The sequence below is a fragment of the Oncorhynchus mykiss genome, chromosome 10, assembly GCF_013265735.2.
Source record: "Oncorhynchus mykiss isolate Arlee chromosome 10, USDA_OmykA_1.1, whole genome shotgun sequence".
NCBI lineage: Eukaryota > Metazoa > Chordata > Actinopteri > Salmoniformes > Salmonidae > Oncorhynchus > Oncorhynchus mykiss.
In genome coordinates this window covers 24,247,676-24,266,103 of record NC_048574.1, presented here as the reverse complement: position 1 = coordinate 24,266,103, position 18,428 = coordinate 24,247,676, and the positions used below count along the sequence as shown (strand labels likewise).

Sequence of the window (18,428 nt, the reverse complement as noted above, 5' to 3'; positions counted from 1 at the left end):
GGTCACCTACAAACAAGCAGGATTTCTGGCTCTCGCATACCTGTAACTTCTTCTTTAAGAGTCTCCTCTGTCCTCCACTCGTTACCTGTATTAATGGCACCTGTTTGAACTTGTTATCAGTATAAAAGACCACAACCTCAAACAGTCACACTCCAAACTCCACTATGGCCAAGACCAAAGAGCTGTCAAAGGACACCAGAAACAAAATTGTAGACCTGCACCAGGCTGGGAAGACTGAATCTGCAATAGGTAAGCAGCTTGGTTTGAAGAAATCAACTGTGGGAGCAATTATTAGGAAATGGAAGACATACAAGACCACTGATAATCTCCCTCGATCTGGGGCTCCACGCAAGATCTCACCCCGTGGGGTCAAAATGATCACAAGAACGGTGAGCAAAAATCCCAGAACCACACCGGGGGACCTAGTGAATGACCTGCAGAGAGCTGGGACCAAAGTAACAAAGCCTACCATCAGTAACACACTACGCCGCCAGGGACTCAAATCCTGCAGTGTCCCCCTGCTTAAGCCAGTACATGTCCAGGCCCGTCTGAAGTTTGATAGAGAGTATTTGGATGATCCAGAAGTAGATTGGGAGAATGTCATATGGTCAGATGAAACCAAAATATAACTTTTTGGTAAAAACTCAACTCGTCGTCTTTGGAGGACAAAGAATGCTGAGTTGCATCCAAAGAACACCATACCTACTGTGAAGCATGGGGGTGGAAACATCATGCTTTGGGGCTGTTTTTCTGCAAAGGGACCAGGACGACTGATCCGTGTAAAGGAAAGAATGAATGGGGCCATGTATCGTGAGATTTTGAGTGAAAACCTCCTTCCATCAGCAAGGGCATTGAAGATGAAACGTGCCTGGGTCTTTCAGCATGACAATGATCCCAAACACACCGCCCGGGCAACGAAGGAGTGTCTTCGTAAGAAGCATTTCAAGGTCCTGGAGTGGCCTAGCCAGTCTCCAGATCTCAACCCCATAGAAAATCTTTGGAGAGAGTTGAAAGTCTGTGTTGCCCAGTAACAGCCCCAAAACATCACTGCTCTAGAGGAGATCTGCATGGAGGAATGGGCCAAAATACCAGCAACAGTGTGTGAAAACCTTGTGAAGACTTACAGAAAACGTTTGACCTCTGTCATTGCCAACAAAGGGTATATAACAAAGTATTGAGATAAACTTTTTTTGACCAAATACTTATTTTCCACCATAATTTGCAAATAAATTCATTAAATATCCTACAATGTGATTTTCTGCATTTTTTTTCTCATTTTGTCTGTCATAGTTGAAGTGTACCTATGATGAAAATTACAGGCCTCTCTTGTCTTTTTAAGTGGGAGAACTTGCACAATTGGTGGCTGACTAAATACTTTTTTGCCCCACTGTATGTAAAACATAATTATACAGTATCTTGATTAGACAAGTATTCAACCCCACTGAGAATATCTGTTAGAATTGACAGTGACTACAGCTGTGAGTCTTTCTGGGTAAGTCTCTAAGAGCTTTCCACACCTGGATTGTGCAACATTTGCCCATTATTCTTTAAAAGATTCTTCAAGCTCTGTCAAATTGGTTGTTGATCATTGCTAGGCAACCATTTTCAGGTCTTGCAATAGATTTTCAAGCAGATTATAGTCATAACTGTAACTTGACCGCTCAGGAACATTCACTATCTTCTTGGTGACAACTCCAGTGTACATTTGGCCATGTGTTTTAGGTTGTTGTCCTGATGAAAGGTGAATTCATCTCACAGTGTCTGGTGGAACGCAGACTGAACCAGGTTTTCCTCTAGGATTTTGCCTGTGCTTAGCTCCATTCCGTTCCTCCATTCCATTTCATTTTCATCCTGAAAAACTCTCCAGTCCTTGACAAGCATGCCTGTAACATGATGCAGCCACTACTATGTTTGAAAATATGGAGCGTGGTACTCGGTCATCGTTGTAGTGTTTGTGGCAAATCCAAAACACTTTGTATTCATTCAGGACAAAAGTGAATTGCTTTGCCACATTTTTTTGCAGTATTACTCTGTTGCAAACAGGATGCATGTTTTGGAATATTTGTATTCTGTGCAGCAGTGGTCACCAACCTTTTTTGAGTCAAGATCACTTTCTGAGTCAGATTTTTCTTAAGCAGGACTTAAAGGTAAGCCTATGCAACATTTTCCAATTAAAAACAGTTCCATAGCAATGAGGTTTGTGCAGCAGGCTATAGGACCAACACATTTCATTGCATATTTCTATGCCTGAATTGCCCTGCCAATGTTGTTCTTCTCAGACCATTTTGAAATTATATTTAAAATGTGGTATATGATCACATTGGTGATATATAATTTGTTGTATTACTTGAGGCACAGCTGAGTGAGCATAACAGTTAGCTTTTCTTTTTCTACTGGGCTGATGGCCTGCATCTGATGGTCAGTCTGAGGGGGGGAGGGAGCAGCTGTGAGGCTGCCTCTAACCCGACTCAGCGTCCCTCCTCTCTCCCTCCCTCCATTGAGAAACGGGGACACAGTCTTCCAGCTGATGGCGAAACTCAAGTCGCACTGCATTATTTCTGCCTCATGCACCAAATTATGTTGTTACTCCTATGACCTGAGAAAGTGAAATATTCCCAGATATTAAAAAGAAACAAGACTCTAATAATAAGAACGCAAGCTTATTGGAACACTTTGCTGTACTCCTTCAATGCAGCTGCAGTGCTGGTTGTAGTGTAAGTGTAAGGAGGGAGGACACACATTTTATGGCTTAGTGTTGACAGTGCTGAATATCAACTTAAACATGAACTTACTCATAAAAACAGCAGCTCTTTACTGTATTCATCAAATCTCTCTAGTCATGGTTTTAAAAAATTTGAAATATCACAGTATCAACTTCTCAGCTTCTTTTTACAATCTATGGCTCAAGGAAACTGTGCAGACATGGTCATCTGAGCTATCTGATTGGCCAGTGGTAAGCCTAAAGGTGCACTTGATTTGCTCTGGGCCTGCCGGGTAGGTTGAGTTCTACCTTCAGACACATGAAATTGTAAAAAAATGGGAACACTTTGCCTTCCCGGTGCTAAGGTTGCTGAATCAAATGCACCTACCGCCAACAGTGCGGGATTTAAAAAAATATTAATAATAGGAACGCAAGGCTATTTACAGAAATGTTTGTTGATCACTAGGAATGCCTTGGAGATCAACCAGTTGATTGCGATTGACTGGTTGGTGACTGCTGTACAGGCTTCCTTATTTTCACTGTCAATTAGGTTAGTATTGTGGAGTAACTACCATGTTGTTGATCCATCCTCAGTTTTCTCCTATCACAGCCATTAAACTCTGTAACTGTTTTAAAGTCACCATTGGCCTCATGGTGAAATCCCTGAGTGGTTTCCTTCCTCTCCGGCGACTGAGTTAGGAGGGACACCTTTATTTTTGTAGTGACTGGGTGTACTCCATCCAATGAGTAATTTATAACTTCACCATGCTCAAAGGGATATTCAATATCTGCTTTTTAAAAATGTTACCCATCTACCAATAGGTGCCCTTCTTTGCGTGGCATTGGAAAACCTCTCTGGTCTTTGGTTGAATCTGTGTTTGAAATTCAATGCTCGACTGAGGGACCGTACAGATAATTGCATGTGTAGGGTGCAGAGATGAGGTAGTCATTCAGAAATAATGTGAAACACTGTTATTGCACACACAGTGAGTCCATGCAACTTAATATGTGACTTGTTAAGCAAGTTGTACTCCTGAACTCATGTAGGCTTGTCATAACAAAGGGGTTGAATACTTATTGACTCGAGACATTTAATTATTTTGAATTTTTTATCAAAAAACATAATTCCACTACATTATGGAGTATTGTGTGTAGGCCAGTGACAAAAATCTGAATGTAATCCATTTTAAATTTAGACTGTAAAACACAACATGTGGAAAAATTCAAGGGGTGTGAATACTTTTTGAAGGCACTGTATATGAAAATAAATCCTCTGTCAGGTGCATTATCCCTCACCCCCCTCTCCCTCTGCCTGTCTGTCTCTACCTCTCCCTTTCTCTTCCCCTCTACCTCTCTCCTCCCCTCCCCTTGTTCTTTCTCTCTCCCTCTCCCGCTCTTTCTCCCTGATCAACCTCCCCGTCTCAATCCAATGAAATTCTATTTGCTTTATTGACATGACACTCTTGATAACAAATATTATTACAAAATGGGACAATGGAGAAAGGAAGTTGGCCTATTCAGCATGTGGAGAGTGTTGTCTGTGTTGTGTAGTAACACCCCAGTTATCAGAACAAAGTACGTGTATAGGCTTACTTCACACCTTGCTGTGTACTGTTGGCAGGGGTTACTTTGGATCAAAATCCCTTTATAAAACACAAATAAACTGTCCCTTCAACAACTACCCCAGCAGCCATTGAGTGACTCACGAGTACAACAGCCCTTGACAGCAAGAAATTTCCAGCTGATTCACCTTATATTGACCAATTTCTAGGATGTTCCGTTCTCTCTCCCCTACTTGTACTGTACAAGGTCACTCACAGAGCCACTCCATTCAGAGACGCACAATGGCCGCCTCTCTCCCTTATGCTGAGTTATTACTACTCTTCCCCCGTAGCCTTGAGCACAACAGTAGCCCTTTGTCACAATTTCGTTACAAAATAAACGTATTCCACTCCCAACTCAATGTGGGAACACATAGTTACACAACACCAGCTTTTTATAGGAGCTTATTGGTTTTCAGTTATTTATATTTCAGGTGTACTGAATTCCACGAAAAGTACCAAAGACCATTTTATGTACAGGCCAGTTACATGTATGACTTGCGGTCTAAAGATGAAGACTGCTTTACAATAGGTTCCTACGGTCTTGTGTTGAAACATGGCTGTTTTTCTTCCCTATTGGAAAACATGATACACACACAACGTCTAATTAGCATAATACAACAATCCCCATCAAAATCCGTCAATTTAAATTTTAAATATTTTGCATGGGCTGTGTCTCAGTTCACTGCATCCACCAATGTCGCCCTTCCGCATCTGCGCTGAAAGGTGGCAGAGCTAGAGCGGTGTTTGTCAGACCATAGGACATCCCGAAAACGTATGTAGTGTCCAAACTGTTTGGCCCACAAACTATTATGACCCCTATATGGAAAGATGAGACTCTCATGAACACGACCCCCACAAGCGTCACATGTCTCGTCTGAAGTCAGAACAGCCGATCTGCCAACTTCTGTCTGTAGTGTCCGAACAGTTTGGTCTACACATTAATATGACCCCTCTATGGAAGGTTAGTCTCTCACAAACACATACATTTAGGATGCCCACAAGCCTTACAAGACTAGTCTGAAGGTAGCCGGGTAGTACAGTGCATTCGGAAAGTATTCAAAACCCTTTACTTTTTTCACATTTTGTTGCGTTATAGCCTTATTGTAAAATATATTAAATTGTTTTTTCCCCCTCATCAATCTAGACACAATACCCCATAATGATAAAAGCAAAACGTTTTTTTTGAATGTTGCTAATTTATTACAAATTTAAAAAACTGAAATATGTAAATTTGATATAAGTATTCAGGCCCTTTACTCAGTGTTGAAGCACCTTTGGCAGCGATTACAGCATCAAGTCTTCTTGGGTATGACGCTACAAGCTTGGCACACCTGTATTTGTGGAGTTTCTCCCATTCTTCTCTTCAGAGCCTCTCAAGCTGTCAGGTTGGATGGGGAGTGTCGTTGCATAGCTATTTTCAGGTCTCCAGAGATGTTCGATCGGGTTCAAGTCAGGGCTCTGGCTGGGCCACTCAAGGACATTCAGAGACTTGTCCCGAAGCCACTAATGTGTTGTCTTGGCGGTGTGTTTAGGGTCATTGTCCTTTTGGAAGATGAAACTTCGACCCAGTCTGAGGTCCTGAGCGCTCTGGAGCAGGTTTTCATCAAGGATTTCACTGTACTTTGCTCCGTTCATCTTTGCCTCGATCCTGACTAGTTTCCCAGTACCAGTCAAAAGTTTGGACACACCTACTAATTTCAGAGTTTTTCTACATTGTAGAATAATAGTAAAGAGATCAAAACTATGAAATAACACATATGGAATCATGTAGTAATGAAAAAAGTGTTAAACAGATCAAAATATATTTTATATTTGAGATTCTTCAAAGTAGCCACCCTTTGCATTGATGACAGCTTTGCACATGCTTGGCATTCTCTCAACCAGATTCATGAGGTAGTCACCTGGAATGCATTTAAATTAACAGGTGTGCCTTGTTAAAAGTTCATTTGTGGAATTTCTTTCCTTAATGAGTTTGAGCCAATCGGTTGTGTTGTGACAAGGTAGGGGTGGTATAGCCCTATTTGGTAAAATACCTTGTCCATATTATGGCAAGAACAGCACAAATAAGCAAAGAGAAACAACAGTCTATTATTACTTTAAGACTTGAAAGTTTCTTAAAGTGCAGTCGCAAAAAAAACACAAAAGCGTGCAGTCGCAAAAATGCAAAAAAGGCTCTCATGAGGACCACCACAGGAAAGGAAGACCCAGAGTTACCTCTGCTGCAGAGGATAAGTTCATTAGAATTACCAGCCTTAGAATTTGCAGCTCAAATAAATGCTTCAGAGAGTTCAAGTAACAGACACATCTCAACGTCAACTGTTCAGAGGAGACTGTGAATCAGGCCTTCATGGTTGAATTGCTGCAAAGAAACCACTACTAAAGGACACCAATAATAAGAAGAGACTTACTTGGGCCAAGAAACACGAGCAATGGACATTAGACCGGTGGAAATCTGTCATTTGGATTGATGAATCCAAATTGAGATTTTTGGTCCCAACCTCCGTGACTTTGTGAGACGCAGAGTAGGTGAACGTTAGCTACATTTCATGAAAATAAACAAGTTCTATTTAACCCCAAGAGTCGATGTATGTGGACCCGAGGAAATCGAATTAACATAATACAACAATCGGCATCAAAATCCATCAGTTTAAGCTAGAGATATGAACCTGGAATCGAACCCGGGTGTGTAGTGACACCTCTAGCACTGCGATGCCACTCGGGAGGCGAAATTATCATGTTTTATTATTTCCCCCCCCGACCATACCCTCAACAAAAAATCGTCCCGCGGCTGAATCTAGTTGATGATTCCTGGCTTAGTAGAACCCCCCCAGAACCTTGAGGGTTTTAAACGTGGCTGTTTTTGTCATCCCTCCCAGGCATATCCAAGGTGGAGGAGACATATGACCACATGTTTACTGTGACCAGCCAGCTGAGGTTCATTGTCACTAAGGAGGACGACGGCGTGCCCGTGGTGTGCATCGTGGACCACCCAGCCGTCAAAGACTTCCAAGCCCTGACGTACCTGGTGGTGCATTGTGAGTATGGGCAAACACTTGAGAGAAATGATACTCCCAAGTGTCTTTGTCCACTAATAATGTCTTTCCTGAGGGACTCAAACCTAGAAAATAAGATTAAATGCCATCTTGTCTATTTTCACAGTAATGTGCCTCGCAAACTATATACAAATGACTTATGCAGGGCAAGGGGCTGGACATGTGAGATACACTTATTCTACTGAGTGAGGGACATTGTTTAGATTTTGTTCTTCAAATGTTGACTTAACTTTAAGTCTATCCATCATTTTTTACACACAAGTTTGCCCCTTTTTCCTTGAACAAAGATCCCAGAGGCCTTTGTCCATACTCAGACAACAGACCAAGGCCTTCAGCCTGCATTTGAGCTGCCTCTGCATTAGGAGCTAAAATACACCATTTTTATATTTGCCCTATGTTTAATATGCAGTAGTGGTATTATGATACAATGGGTGCTTGACTTGGCCTTTTGGCTGAAGACCTAGGCTTCAGATCCCATTATCTATGCAAAAGGGTAAGGATATTTTCTCCAAAATGTTGCCTTTCCTTTCAAACCTTGACATATGGCTCATTGGTAGTGTGTTGCTGTAGCATGGTTAACCTAAGCCGTGCTTGTAGTCACTCTTGGAGCTTTGTCCGTTCTGTAAAAAGCTTCCGTCCAGGAATTAAAAAAGGATGCTCCATCTGACCTTTCCAAATCTGCCTAGACATGACATTTAGTCACTCTCCCATGACAGTAGCAGATAGGGCTCGAGGTTGGTTGGGCTTCCCCTCCAATTGGTTGAGCAGAGCCTGGTTAGGCTGCCTATCCAATTGCTTTTTTCACATTGCGCTGAATACATATGGAAGAGGCAGAGCGGATACGATTAGACATGTCCACAATTTCACATGGACCCCCAATATGGCAGCAATTGACCCTTCGCTAAGCCCGCATCCTTGGTAGCAACCTATTATGTATATATATTTATTTTTACCTTTATTTATCGAGGCAAGTCAGTTAAGAACAAATTCTTATTTTCAATGACTGCCTTGTTCAGGGACAGAATGGCAGATTTTTACCTCAGCTCAGGGATTCGAGCTTGCAACCTTTCAGTTACTAGTCCAATGCTTTAACCACTAGGCTACCTGCCACCCCATATACACCCTGGATTGCAGATGCTATGAATTGGACATTGAGAGGCTTTAAAGCCACCGGTCGGCCATATTGGCACAGTCCTCCATCCAGTTGGAGCAGTCCTCCATAGGAATTAATGGAATTCTGCAGTATTTCAATTAAATGTTTCAAGGACAAAATTGCATGTATTTAAGTATGTTTTCTTTTTGTAGTGGGAACAGTATGCTTAGTACTTTTAATGTTTTAATATATTTTTGTCATTTTTATGTTTGGCTCACATCATATAATTTAAATGTATGCATTAAGGCATCTGTAATAGAATAAATGTGTCATAAACTAATGCAGACATTAATAAATGCATTTCTATAGCTTCCAAAATCATTTTTATAATGGAGGAGTATCAGCAAGATGGCTGTGCGTTGGCTTCAATACAGCACCCCCTGTCAGTCATCCAGGGTTTATATACAGTGGGGCAAAAAAGTATTTAGTCAGCCACCAATTGTGCAAGTTCTCCCACTTAAAAAGATGAGAGTGGCCTGTAATTTTCATCATAGGTACACTTCAACTATGACAGACAAAATGAGAAAAAAAATGCAGAAATCACATTGTAGGATATTTAATGAATTATTTGCAAATTATGGTGGAAAATAAGTATTTGGTCACCTACAAACAAGCAGGAATTCTGGCTCTAACAGACCTGTAACTTCTTCTTTAAGAGGCTCCTCTGTCCTCCACTCGTTACCTGTATTAATGGCACCTGTTTGAACTTGTTATCAGTATAAAAGACACCTGTCCACAACCTCAAACAGTCACACTCCAAACTCCACTATGGCCAAGACCAAAGAACTGTCAAAGGACACCAGAAACAAAATTGTAGACCTGCACCAGGCTGGGAAGACTGAATCTGCAATAGGTAAGCAGCTTGGTTTGAAGAAATCAACTGTGGGAGCAATTATTAGGAAATGGAAGACATACAAGACCACTGATAATCTCCCTCGATCTGGGGCTCCACGCAAGATCTCACCCCGTGGGGTCAAAATGATCACAAGAACGGTGAGCAAAAATCCCAGAACCACACGGGGGGACCTAGTGAATGACCTGCAGAGAGCTGGGACCAAAGTAACAAAGCCTACCATCAGTAACACACTACGCCGCCAGGGACTCAAATCCTGCAGTGCCAGACGTGTCCCCCTGCTTAAGCCAGTACATGTCCAGGCCCGTCTGAAGTTTGCTAGAGAGCATTTGGATGATCCAGAAGAAGATTGGAAGAATGTCATATGGTCCGATGAAACCAAAATATAACTTTTTGGTAAAAACTCAACTCGTCGTGTTTGGAGGACAAAGAATGCTGAGTTGCATCCAAAGAACACCATACCTACTGTGAAGCATGGGGGTGGAAACATCATGCTTTGGGGCTGTTTTTCTGCAAAGGGACCAGGACGACTGATCCGTGTAAAGGAAAGAATGAATGGGGCCATGTATCGTGAGATTTTGAGTGAAAACCTCCTTCCATCAGCAAGGGCATTGAAGATGAAACGTGCCTGGGTCTTTCAGCATGACAATGATCCCAAACACACCGCCCGGGCAACGAAGGAGTGGCTTCGTAAGAAGCATTTCAAGGTCCTGGAGTGGCCTAGCCAGTCTCCAGATCTCAACCCCATAGAAAATCTTTGGAGGGAGTTGAAAGTCTGTGTTGCCCAGCAACAGCCCCAAAACATCACTGCTCTAGAGGAGATCTGCATGGAGGAATGGGCCAAAATACCAGCAACAGTGTGTGAAAACCTTATGAAGACTTACAGAAAACGTTTGACCTCTGTCATTGCCAACAAAGGGTATATAACAAAGTATTGAGATAAACATTTTTTTATTGACCAAATACTTATTGTCCACCATATTTTGCAAATAAATTCATTAAAAATCCTACAATGTGATTTTCTGGATTTTTTTTCTCTCATTTTGTCTGTCATAGTTGAAGTGTACCTATGATGAATTACAGCCTCTCTCATCTTTTTAAGTTGGAGAACTTGCACAATTGGTGGCTGACTAAATACTTTTTTGCCCCACTGTATATACACTGTTCAAAAAAATAAAGGGAACACTAAAATATCACATCCTAGATCTGAATGAATGAATTATTCTTATTAAATACTTTTTTCTTTACATAGTTGAATGTGCTGACAACAAAATCACACAAAAATGATCAATGGAAATCAAATGTATCAACCCATGGCGGTCTGGATTTGTAGTCACACTCAAAATTAAAGTGGAAAACCACACTACAGGCTGATCCAACATTGATGTTATGTCCTTAAAACAAGTCAAAATGAGGCTCAGTAGTGTGTGTGGCCTACACGTGCCTGTATGACCTCCCTACAATGCTTGGGCATGCTCCTGATGAGGTGGCGGATGGTCTCCTGAGGGATCTCCTCCCAGACCTGGACGCCAACTCCTGGACAGTCTGTGGTGCAACGTGGCGTTGGTGGATGGAGCAAGACATGATGTCCCAGAAGTACTCAATTGGATTCAGGTCTGGAAAACGGGCGGGCCAGTCCATAGCATCAATGCCTTCCTCTTGCAGGAACTGCTGACACACTCCAGCCACATGAGGTCTAGCATTGTCTTGCATTAGGAGGAACCCAGGGCCAACCGCACCAGCATATGGTCTCACAAGGGGTCTGAGGACCTCATCTCGGTACCTAATGGCAGTCAGGCTACCTCTGGCGAGCACATGGAGGGCTGTGCGGCCCGCCAAAGAAATGCCACCCTACACCATGACTGACCCACCGCCAAACCGGTCATGCTGGAGAATGTTGCAGGCAGCAGAACGTTCTCCACAGCGTCTCCAGACTCTGTCACGTCTGTCACATGTGCTCAGTGTGAACCTGCTTTCATCTGTGAAGAGCACAGGGTGCCAGTGGCGAATTTGCCAATCTTGGTGTTCTCTGGCAAATGCCAAATGTCCTGCACGGTGTTGGGCTGTAAGCACAACCCCCACCTGTGGACGTCGGGCCCTCATACCACCCTCATGGAGTCTGTTCCTGACCGTTTGAGCAGACACATGCACATTTGTGGCCTGCTGGAGGTCATTTTGCAGGTCTCTGGCAGTGCTCCTCCTGCTCCTCCTTGCACAAAGGCGGAGGTAGCGGTCCTGCTGCTGGGTTGTTGCCCTCCTACGGCCTCCTCCACGTCTCCTGATGTACTGGCCTGTCTCCTGGTAGCGTCTCCATGCTCTGGACACTACGCTGACAGACACAGCAAACCTTCTTGCCACAGCTCACATTGATGTGCCATCCTGGATGAGCTGCACTACCTGAGCCAATTTTGTGGGTTGTAGACTCTGCCTCATGCTACCACTAGAGTGAAAGCACCGCCAGCATTCAAAAGTGACCAAAACATCAGCCAGGAAGCATAGGAACTGAGAAGTGGTCTGTGGTCACCACCTGCAGAACCACTCCTGTGTCTTGCTAATTGCCTATAATTTCCACCTGTTGTCTATCCCATTTGCACAACAACGTGTCAATCAGTGTTGCTTCCTAAGTGGACAGTTTGATTTCACAGAAGTGTGATTGACTGAGTTACATTGTGTTGTTTAAGTGTTCCCTTTATTTTTTTGAGCAGTGTATCATTGGTTGCAACCTCAGACAACATTTTCCCAGGAAGCTCAATTCCTCCTTCTAACCACTGGTGAAATTCCGTGTTTCAAACCGTGTTTTTAATACACATTCAAATTAACTCAGGATAGTCTTGGGGTATGTGGTGGACTGTCATTACAATGAATTACTTCACGGGAACCTGGTAAAATGAAGGTTGTAGTGAGGCTAGTTATACTGGATGGCTCTAAATGCACTGTCAGCATGCAGCTTAAGTTAATAACCACTTTTGGAGCTAACTAGGTTTCAAATCGTATCCTGATGTCGACAGCAGATGAGAGTTGTATTCATAGCTAACTTAGCTAGCTAACAAACATTTAAAAAAATAAACAAGTTATATCAACCCCCTTAGTCAATGTATGTTGGCCCCGAGGAAATCTAATTAGCAACTCTAGTTTAAGATAGAGATATCTTTTTTTTGTTGCATTGGCTCAACTGGCCGCATCCTCTAATGGAAAAAGTCAAGGGGTCTGAATACTTTCCAAATGCACTGTTTCTCTCAGATATAGGACCGAAACTTCCTTTACATTTTTTTGTGGGTGAACTACAGTGCCTTGCGAAAGAATTCGGCCCCCTTGAACTTTGCGACCTTTTGCCACATTTCAGGCTTCAAACATAAAGATATAAAACTGTATTTTTTTGTGAAGAATCAACAACAAGTGGGACACAATCATGAAGTGGAACGACATTTATTGGATATTTCAAACTTTTTTAACAAATCAAAAACGGAAAAATTGGGCGTGCAAAATTATTCAGCCCCCTTAAGTTAATACTTTGTAGCGCCACCTTTTGCTGCGATTACAGCTGTAAGTCGCTTGGGGTATGTCTCTATCAGTTTTGCACATCGAGAGACTGACATTTTTTCACATTCCTGCTTGCAAAACAGCTCGAGCTCAGTGAGGTTGGATGGAGAGCATTTGTGAACAGCAGTTTTCAGTTCTTTCCACAGATTCTCGATTGGATTCAGGTCTGGACTTTGACTTGGCCATTCTAACACCTGGATATGTTTATTTTTGAACCATTCCATTGTAGATTTTGCTTTATGTTTTGGATCATTGTCTTGTTGGAAGACAAATCTCCGTCCCAGTCTCAGGTCTTTTGCAGACTCCATCAGGTTTTCTTCCAGAATGGTCCTGTATTTGGCTCCATCCATCTTCCCATCAATTTTAACCATCTTCCCTGTCCCTGCTGAAGAAAAGCAGGCCCAAACCATGATGCTGCCACCACCATGTTTGACAGTGGGGATGGTGTGTTCAGCTGTGTTGCTTTTACGCCAAACATAACGTTTTGCATTGTTGCCAAAAAGTTCAATTTTGGTTTCATCTGACCAGAGCACCTTCTTCCACATGTTTGGTGTGTCTCCCAAGTGGCTTGTGGCAAACTTTAAACAACACTTTTTATGGATATCTTTAAGAAATGGCTTTCTTCTTGCCACTCTTCCATAAAGGCCAGATTTGTGCAATATACGACTGATTGTTGTCCTATGGACAGAGTCTCCCACCTCAGCTGTAGATCTCTGCAGTTCATCCAGAGTGATCATGGGCCTCTTGGCTGCATCTCTGATCAGTCTTCTCCTTGTATGAGCTGAAAGTTTAGAGGGACGGCCAGGTCTTGGTAGATTTGCAGTGGTCTGATACTCCTTCCATTTCAATATTATCGCTTGCACAGTGCTCCTTGGGATGTTTAAAGCTTGGGAAATATTTTTGTATCCAAATTCGGCTTTACACTTCTTCACAACAGTATCTCGGACCTGCCTGGTGTGTTCCTTGTTCTTCATGATGCTCTCTGCTCTTTTAACGGACCTTTGAGACTATCACAGTGTAGGTGCATTTATACGGAGACTTGATTACACACAGGTGGATTGTATTTATCATCATTAGTCATTTAGGTCAACATTGGATCATTCAGAGATCCTCACTGAACTTCTGGAGAGAGTTTGCTGCACTGAGAGTGAAGGGGCTGAATAATTTTGCACGCCCAATTTTTCAGTTTTTGATTTGTTAAAAAAGTTTGAAATATCCAATAAATGTCGTTCCACTTCATGATTGTGTCTCACTTGTTGTTGATTCGTCACAAAAAAATACAGTTTTATATCTTTATGTTTGAAGCCTGAAATGAGGCAAAAGGTCGCAAAGTTCAAGGGGGCCGTATACTTTCACAAGGCACTGTACATGTATCTGTTTAACCAAATTCAAGGTTTCATCAATACATTTTTGAATATTTTTTTATACGTTACGGGGTCCTAAAATTCTAAATCAAATAGCTAAATGATCCTTGGTATGACCTTCTTAAAACAATTCCATACGTTAGCTTATGGGGCTTAGCGAAGGGTCAATTGGATTTGACATTTTAGCAAATACTAAAAAATAATGTGACTATCAATCTTGAAATTCTTCTCCAAGGTGAGCCAGCCAACAGACCAAATTATAACCGTTCTCATTCCATGGTCTGCCTCACATGCTCTCATCAGACACATCGCTTCTCCATGCCTCGCCATGCTGCCGGGGCAGGCAAAAGCAATCGATGTTAAAATCATTGAGTGCACAGACTGTCCTAATAGACTTCATTCTGCCATAGGAAAAAAAAAGAAAAAACATGTCCAGGGATATTAAATAAGCTCAGTAATAATATAGATGGCTGGCTGGGCAAGGCAAAGAGATTTTCCCTACTGCGCTATTGCTTCTTCCCCCCTTGGGCAGATGGAGGGCCGAGGCTTAAGAGCTGCTGGAGGACACCAATAATAAAGCTAAGCAAATAATTCTGTTAGCATAATGATAATGGCCGTCTCCCTCGTACGATACAGCTGCTCTTAATTTCCCCAAGTGGCAATATCAGGAAGTCACCGGAATGTTTAGTGTTTGTGTCTAAGGAGTCTAAGACAGTACGACTCTGAGACAGACGATGGTACTGTAGCATTCAAAACACTAAACCTCTAGTTTCATGATAGCATTATCAAGATGACAATGACAGGAGATACTACACTGCAGTGGGAGGAATATAAGGGATGTACTGTAGTGTCTTTTGTCAGTACTGACCCTCTGCACTCCATGTAACGGTTTAATTTGAATCCACCAACCACAAGTTCTGGGCAAAGTGGTTACAATAACCTTTGGAATAGTGCAGTTGAGAAACTAACACAGCCCAACCCTGAAACAAAGTTCTCACTCGTAAAAACGGTACATGCCCGCCCAACCAACGTGGCGCCACACCCAGCCCTGTCCATCACTCAGACAGAGCAACACAGCATCTGCCAGGTCTGTAATTTGGACGGATGGACGGCCTACAGATTGCTGTGTGTTGACCGGAAAGGTCGTACAGCAGAGCGGCTGGGGTGAGCTACGCTGTTGACATATTTAGTGATCTTCAAAGTTTAGGTTGAGAATGAAAGGGGACAGGGCATTTACCATTAGGGGCTCCTAGACTTTGCAGTGGTCTGCCAGAGGAGATCAGGCTAGCGGATTCAGTGCCTTTTTTTATATCCCTGCTAAAGACACACACTACCGTTCAAAAGCTTTGGGTCACTTAGAAATGTCCTTGTTTTTGAAAGAAAAGCATGTTTTTTTGTCCTTTAAAATAACATCAAATTGATCAGAAATACAGTGTAGACATTCTTAGTGTTGTAAATGGCAAATTTTTTTATGGAATATCTACACTTGAAGTCGTAAGTTTACATACACTTAGGTTTGAGTCATTAAAACTTGTTTTTCAACCACTCAACAAATGTCTTGTTAACAAACTATAGTTTTGGGAAGTCGGTTAGGACATGTAGTTTGTGCATGACACAAGTAATTTTTCCAACAATTGTTTACAGACAGATTATTTCACTTATAACTCACTGTATCACAATTCCAGTGGGTCAGAAGTTTACATACGCTAAGATGACTGTGTCTTAAAACAGCTTGGAAAATTCCAGAAAATTATGTCATGGCTTTAGAATCTTCTGATAGGCTAATTGACATCATTTTAGTCAATTGGAGGTGTACCTGTGGATGTATTTCAAGGCCTACCTTCAAACTCAGTGCCTCTTTGCTTGACATCATGGTCAAATCAAAAGAAACCAGCCAAGACCTAAGAAAAAAAATTGTAGACCTCCACAAGTCTGGTTCATCCTTGGGAGCAATTACCAAATGCCTGAAGGTACCACGTTCATCTGTACAAACAATAGTACGCAAGTATAAACACCATGGGACCACACAGCCATCATATCGCTCAGGAAGGAGACGCGTTCTGTCTCCTAGAGATGAGCAATTTCTTTGGTATGAAAAGTGCAAATCAATTCTAGAACAACAGCAAAGGACCTTGTGATGATGCTGGAGGAAACCGGTACAGAATTATCTATATCCACAGTAAAACGAGTCCTATATCGACATAACCTGAAAAGCCGCTCAGCAAGGAAGAAGCCACTGCTCCAAAACCGCCATAAAAAAGCCAGACTCTGGTTTGCAACTGCACATGGGGACAAAGATCCTGCTTTTTGGAGAAATGCCCTCTGTTCTGATGAAACAAAAATAGAACTGTTTGGCCATAATGACCATCTTTATTTTTGGAAGAAAAAGGGGGATGCTTGCAAGCCGAAGAACACCATCCCAACGGTGAAGCACGGGATGGCAGCATCATGTTGTGGGGGTGCTTTGCTGCAGGAGGGACTGGTGCACTTCACAAAATAGGTGGCATCATGAGGGAGGAAATGTATGTCAAAATATTGTAGCGACATCTCAAGACATCAGTCAGGAAGTTAAAGCTTGATCGCAAATGGGTCTTCCAAATTAACAATGACCCCAAGTATATTTCCAAAGTTGTAGCAAAATGGCTTAAGGACAACAAAGTAAAGGAATTGGAGTGGCCATCACAAAGCCCTGACCTCAATCCTATATAAATAAATTGGTAATCCTAACTGACCTAAGACAGGGAATTTTTACTAGGATTAAATGTCAAGAAATGTGAAAAACTGAGTTTAAATGTATTTGGCCAATGCGACTTCAACTGTACATTGGCGTACAGAGGCCCATTATCAGCAGCCATCACTCCTGTGTTAGCTAATCCATTATTTTAAAAGGCTAATTGATCATTAGAAAACCCTTTTGCAATTATGTTAGCGCGGCTAAAAATCGTTGTGCTGATTAAAGAAGCAATAAAACTGACAGTCTTTAGACAAGTTGAGTATCTGGAGCATCAGCATTTGTGATTTCGATTATATGCTCAAAATGGCCAGAAACAAAGACTTTCTTCTGAAACTCATCAGTCTATTCTTGTTCTGAGAAATTAAGGCTATTCCATGCGAGAAATTTCCAAGAATCTGAAGATCTCGTACAATGCTGTGTACTACTCCCTTCACAGAACAGCGCAAACTGTCTCTCTCCAGAATTAAAAGGAGTGGGAGGCCCCGGTGCACAACTGAGAAAGAGGACAAGTACTTTAGTGTGTCTAGTTTGAGAAACAGTTAATAAAATAACTTGAAAAAATACATTCAAATTGCAGATAGTTATTTAAACTACATTTTAGTTGCACTTCCACCTTGCTCCACGACCATGGGTAAAACCTTGACCATGGGTAAAACCTCAATGTATTTGTTCCATTGTAGTATTGTCTATTTCTCTAGCCAAAATGTTTTTATAGCTTCAAAAGTTTGGACACACCTACTCATTCCAGGGTTTTTCTTTATTTTTACTATTTTCTACATTGTAGAATAATAGTGAATACATCACAACTATGAAATATCACATACGGAATCAGTTAAGAACAAATTCTTATTTACAAGAACAGCCTACTCCTTCCTCCCCGTCGGGGAATTGATCCCCGGTCTCCCTCGTGCCTGTACGGCACGGGGATTATTTAGCTTAATATCCCAAGACTGTAGCTTAATCTCGACCGTCACGTTGTACAGCTACATATTTTCCGTTCCATCCTAATGGAAACCCAAAGGGTTTTTCTTTTTTCTTGGAATAGAAACACCATAATATTAATCAAATAAATTAAGCAACATTTCTTAAAATCAATCCCATATACTATGTTTTCACAAAACAATGTTTTCAATTCTCTAGTACAGCCACTATTGAAAGCTATCAAATGCTTCCCAAAGATGCCCTCTGGTGGTCAAACTAGCACCAACTAGCATTAATGGTACCAGTGGTTGGCATTAAATAACGTGCCAAAGAATTCTGTGGCACCACGCAAGCTGTGCTGCAGTATGCTGCAACTTTTAAAGGACGAACCACTGTATGTGGCAGCACTGCAAGCTCCATCACAGGGAGAATATTCGATATGGAAAAGCTATTCGGCCTAAATACGAAGGCAAGATGCATATTTCTCCAAGGGATCCTAAAGGAC

The 18,428-nt window shown here is 42.0% G+C and overlaps 1 protein-coding gene across 6 annotated transcripts in view; it reads left to right on the top strand.

Moving 5' to 3' along the window:
- The window catches only part of LOC110534869 (cell adhesion molecule 1), a 502,917-nt gene that overhangs the window by 402,964 nt on the left and 81,525 nt on the right, over nt 1-18,428 (top strand). For all 6 annotated transcript variants that reach the window (XM_036989934.1, XM_036989933.1, XM_036989932.1 and 3 more), the window contains one exon: nt 7,182-7,340. In XM_036989934.1, the coding sequence (XP_036845829.1) occupies nt 7,182-7,340 (159 nt within the window). The remainder of the gene's footprint in view (nt 1-7,181; nt 7,341-18,428) is intronic.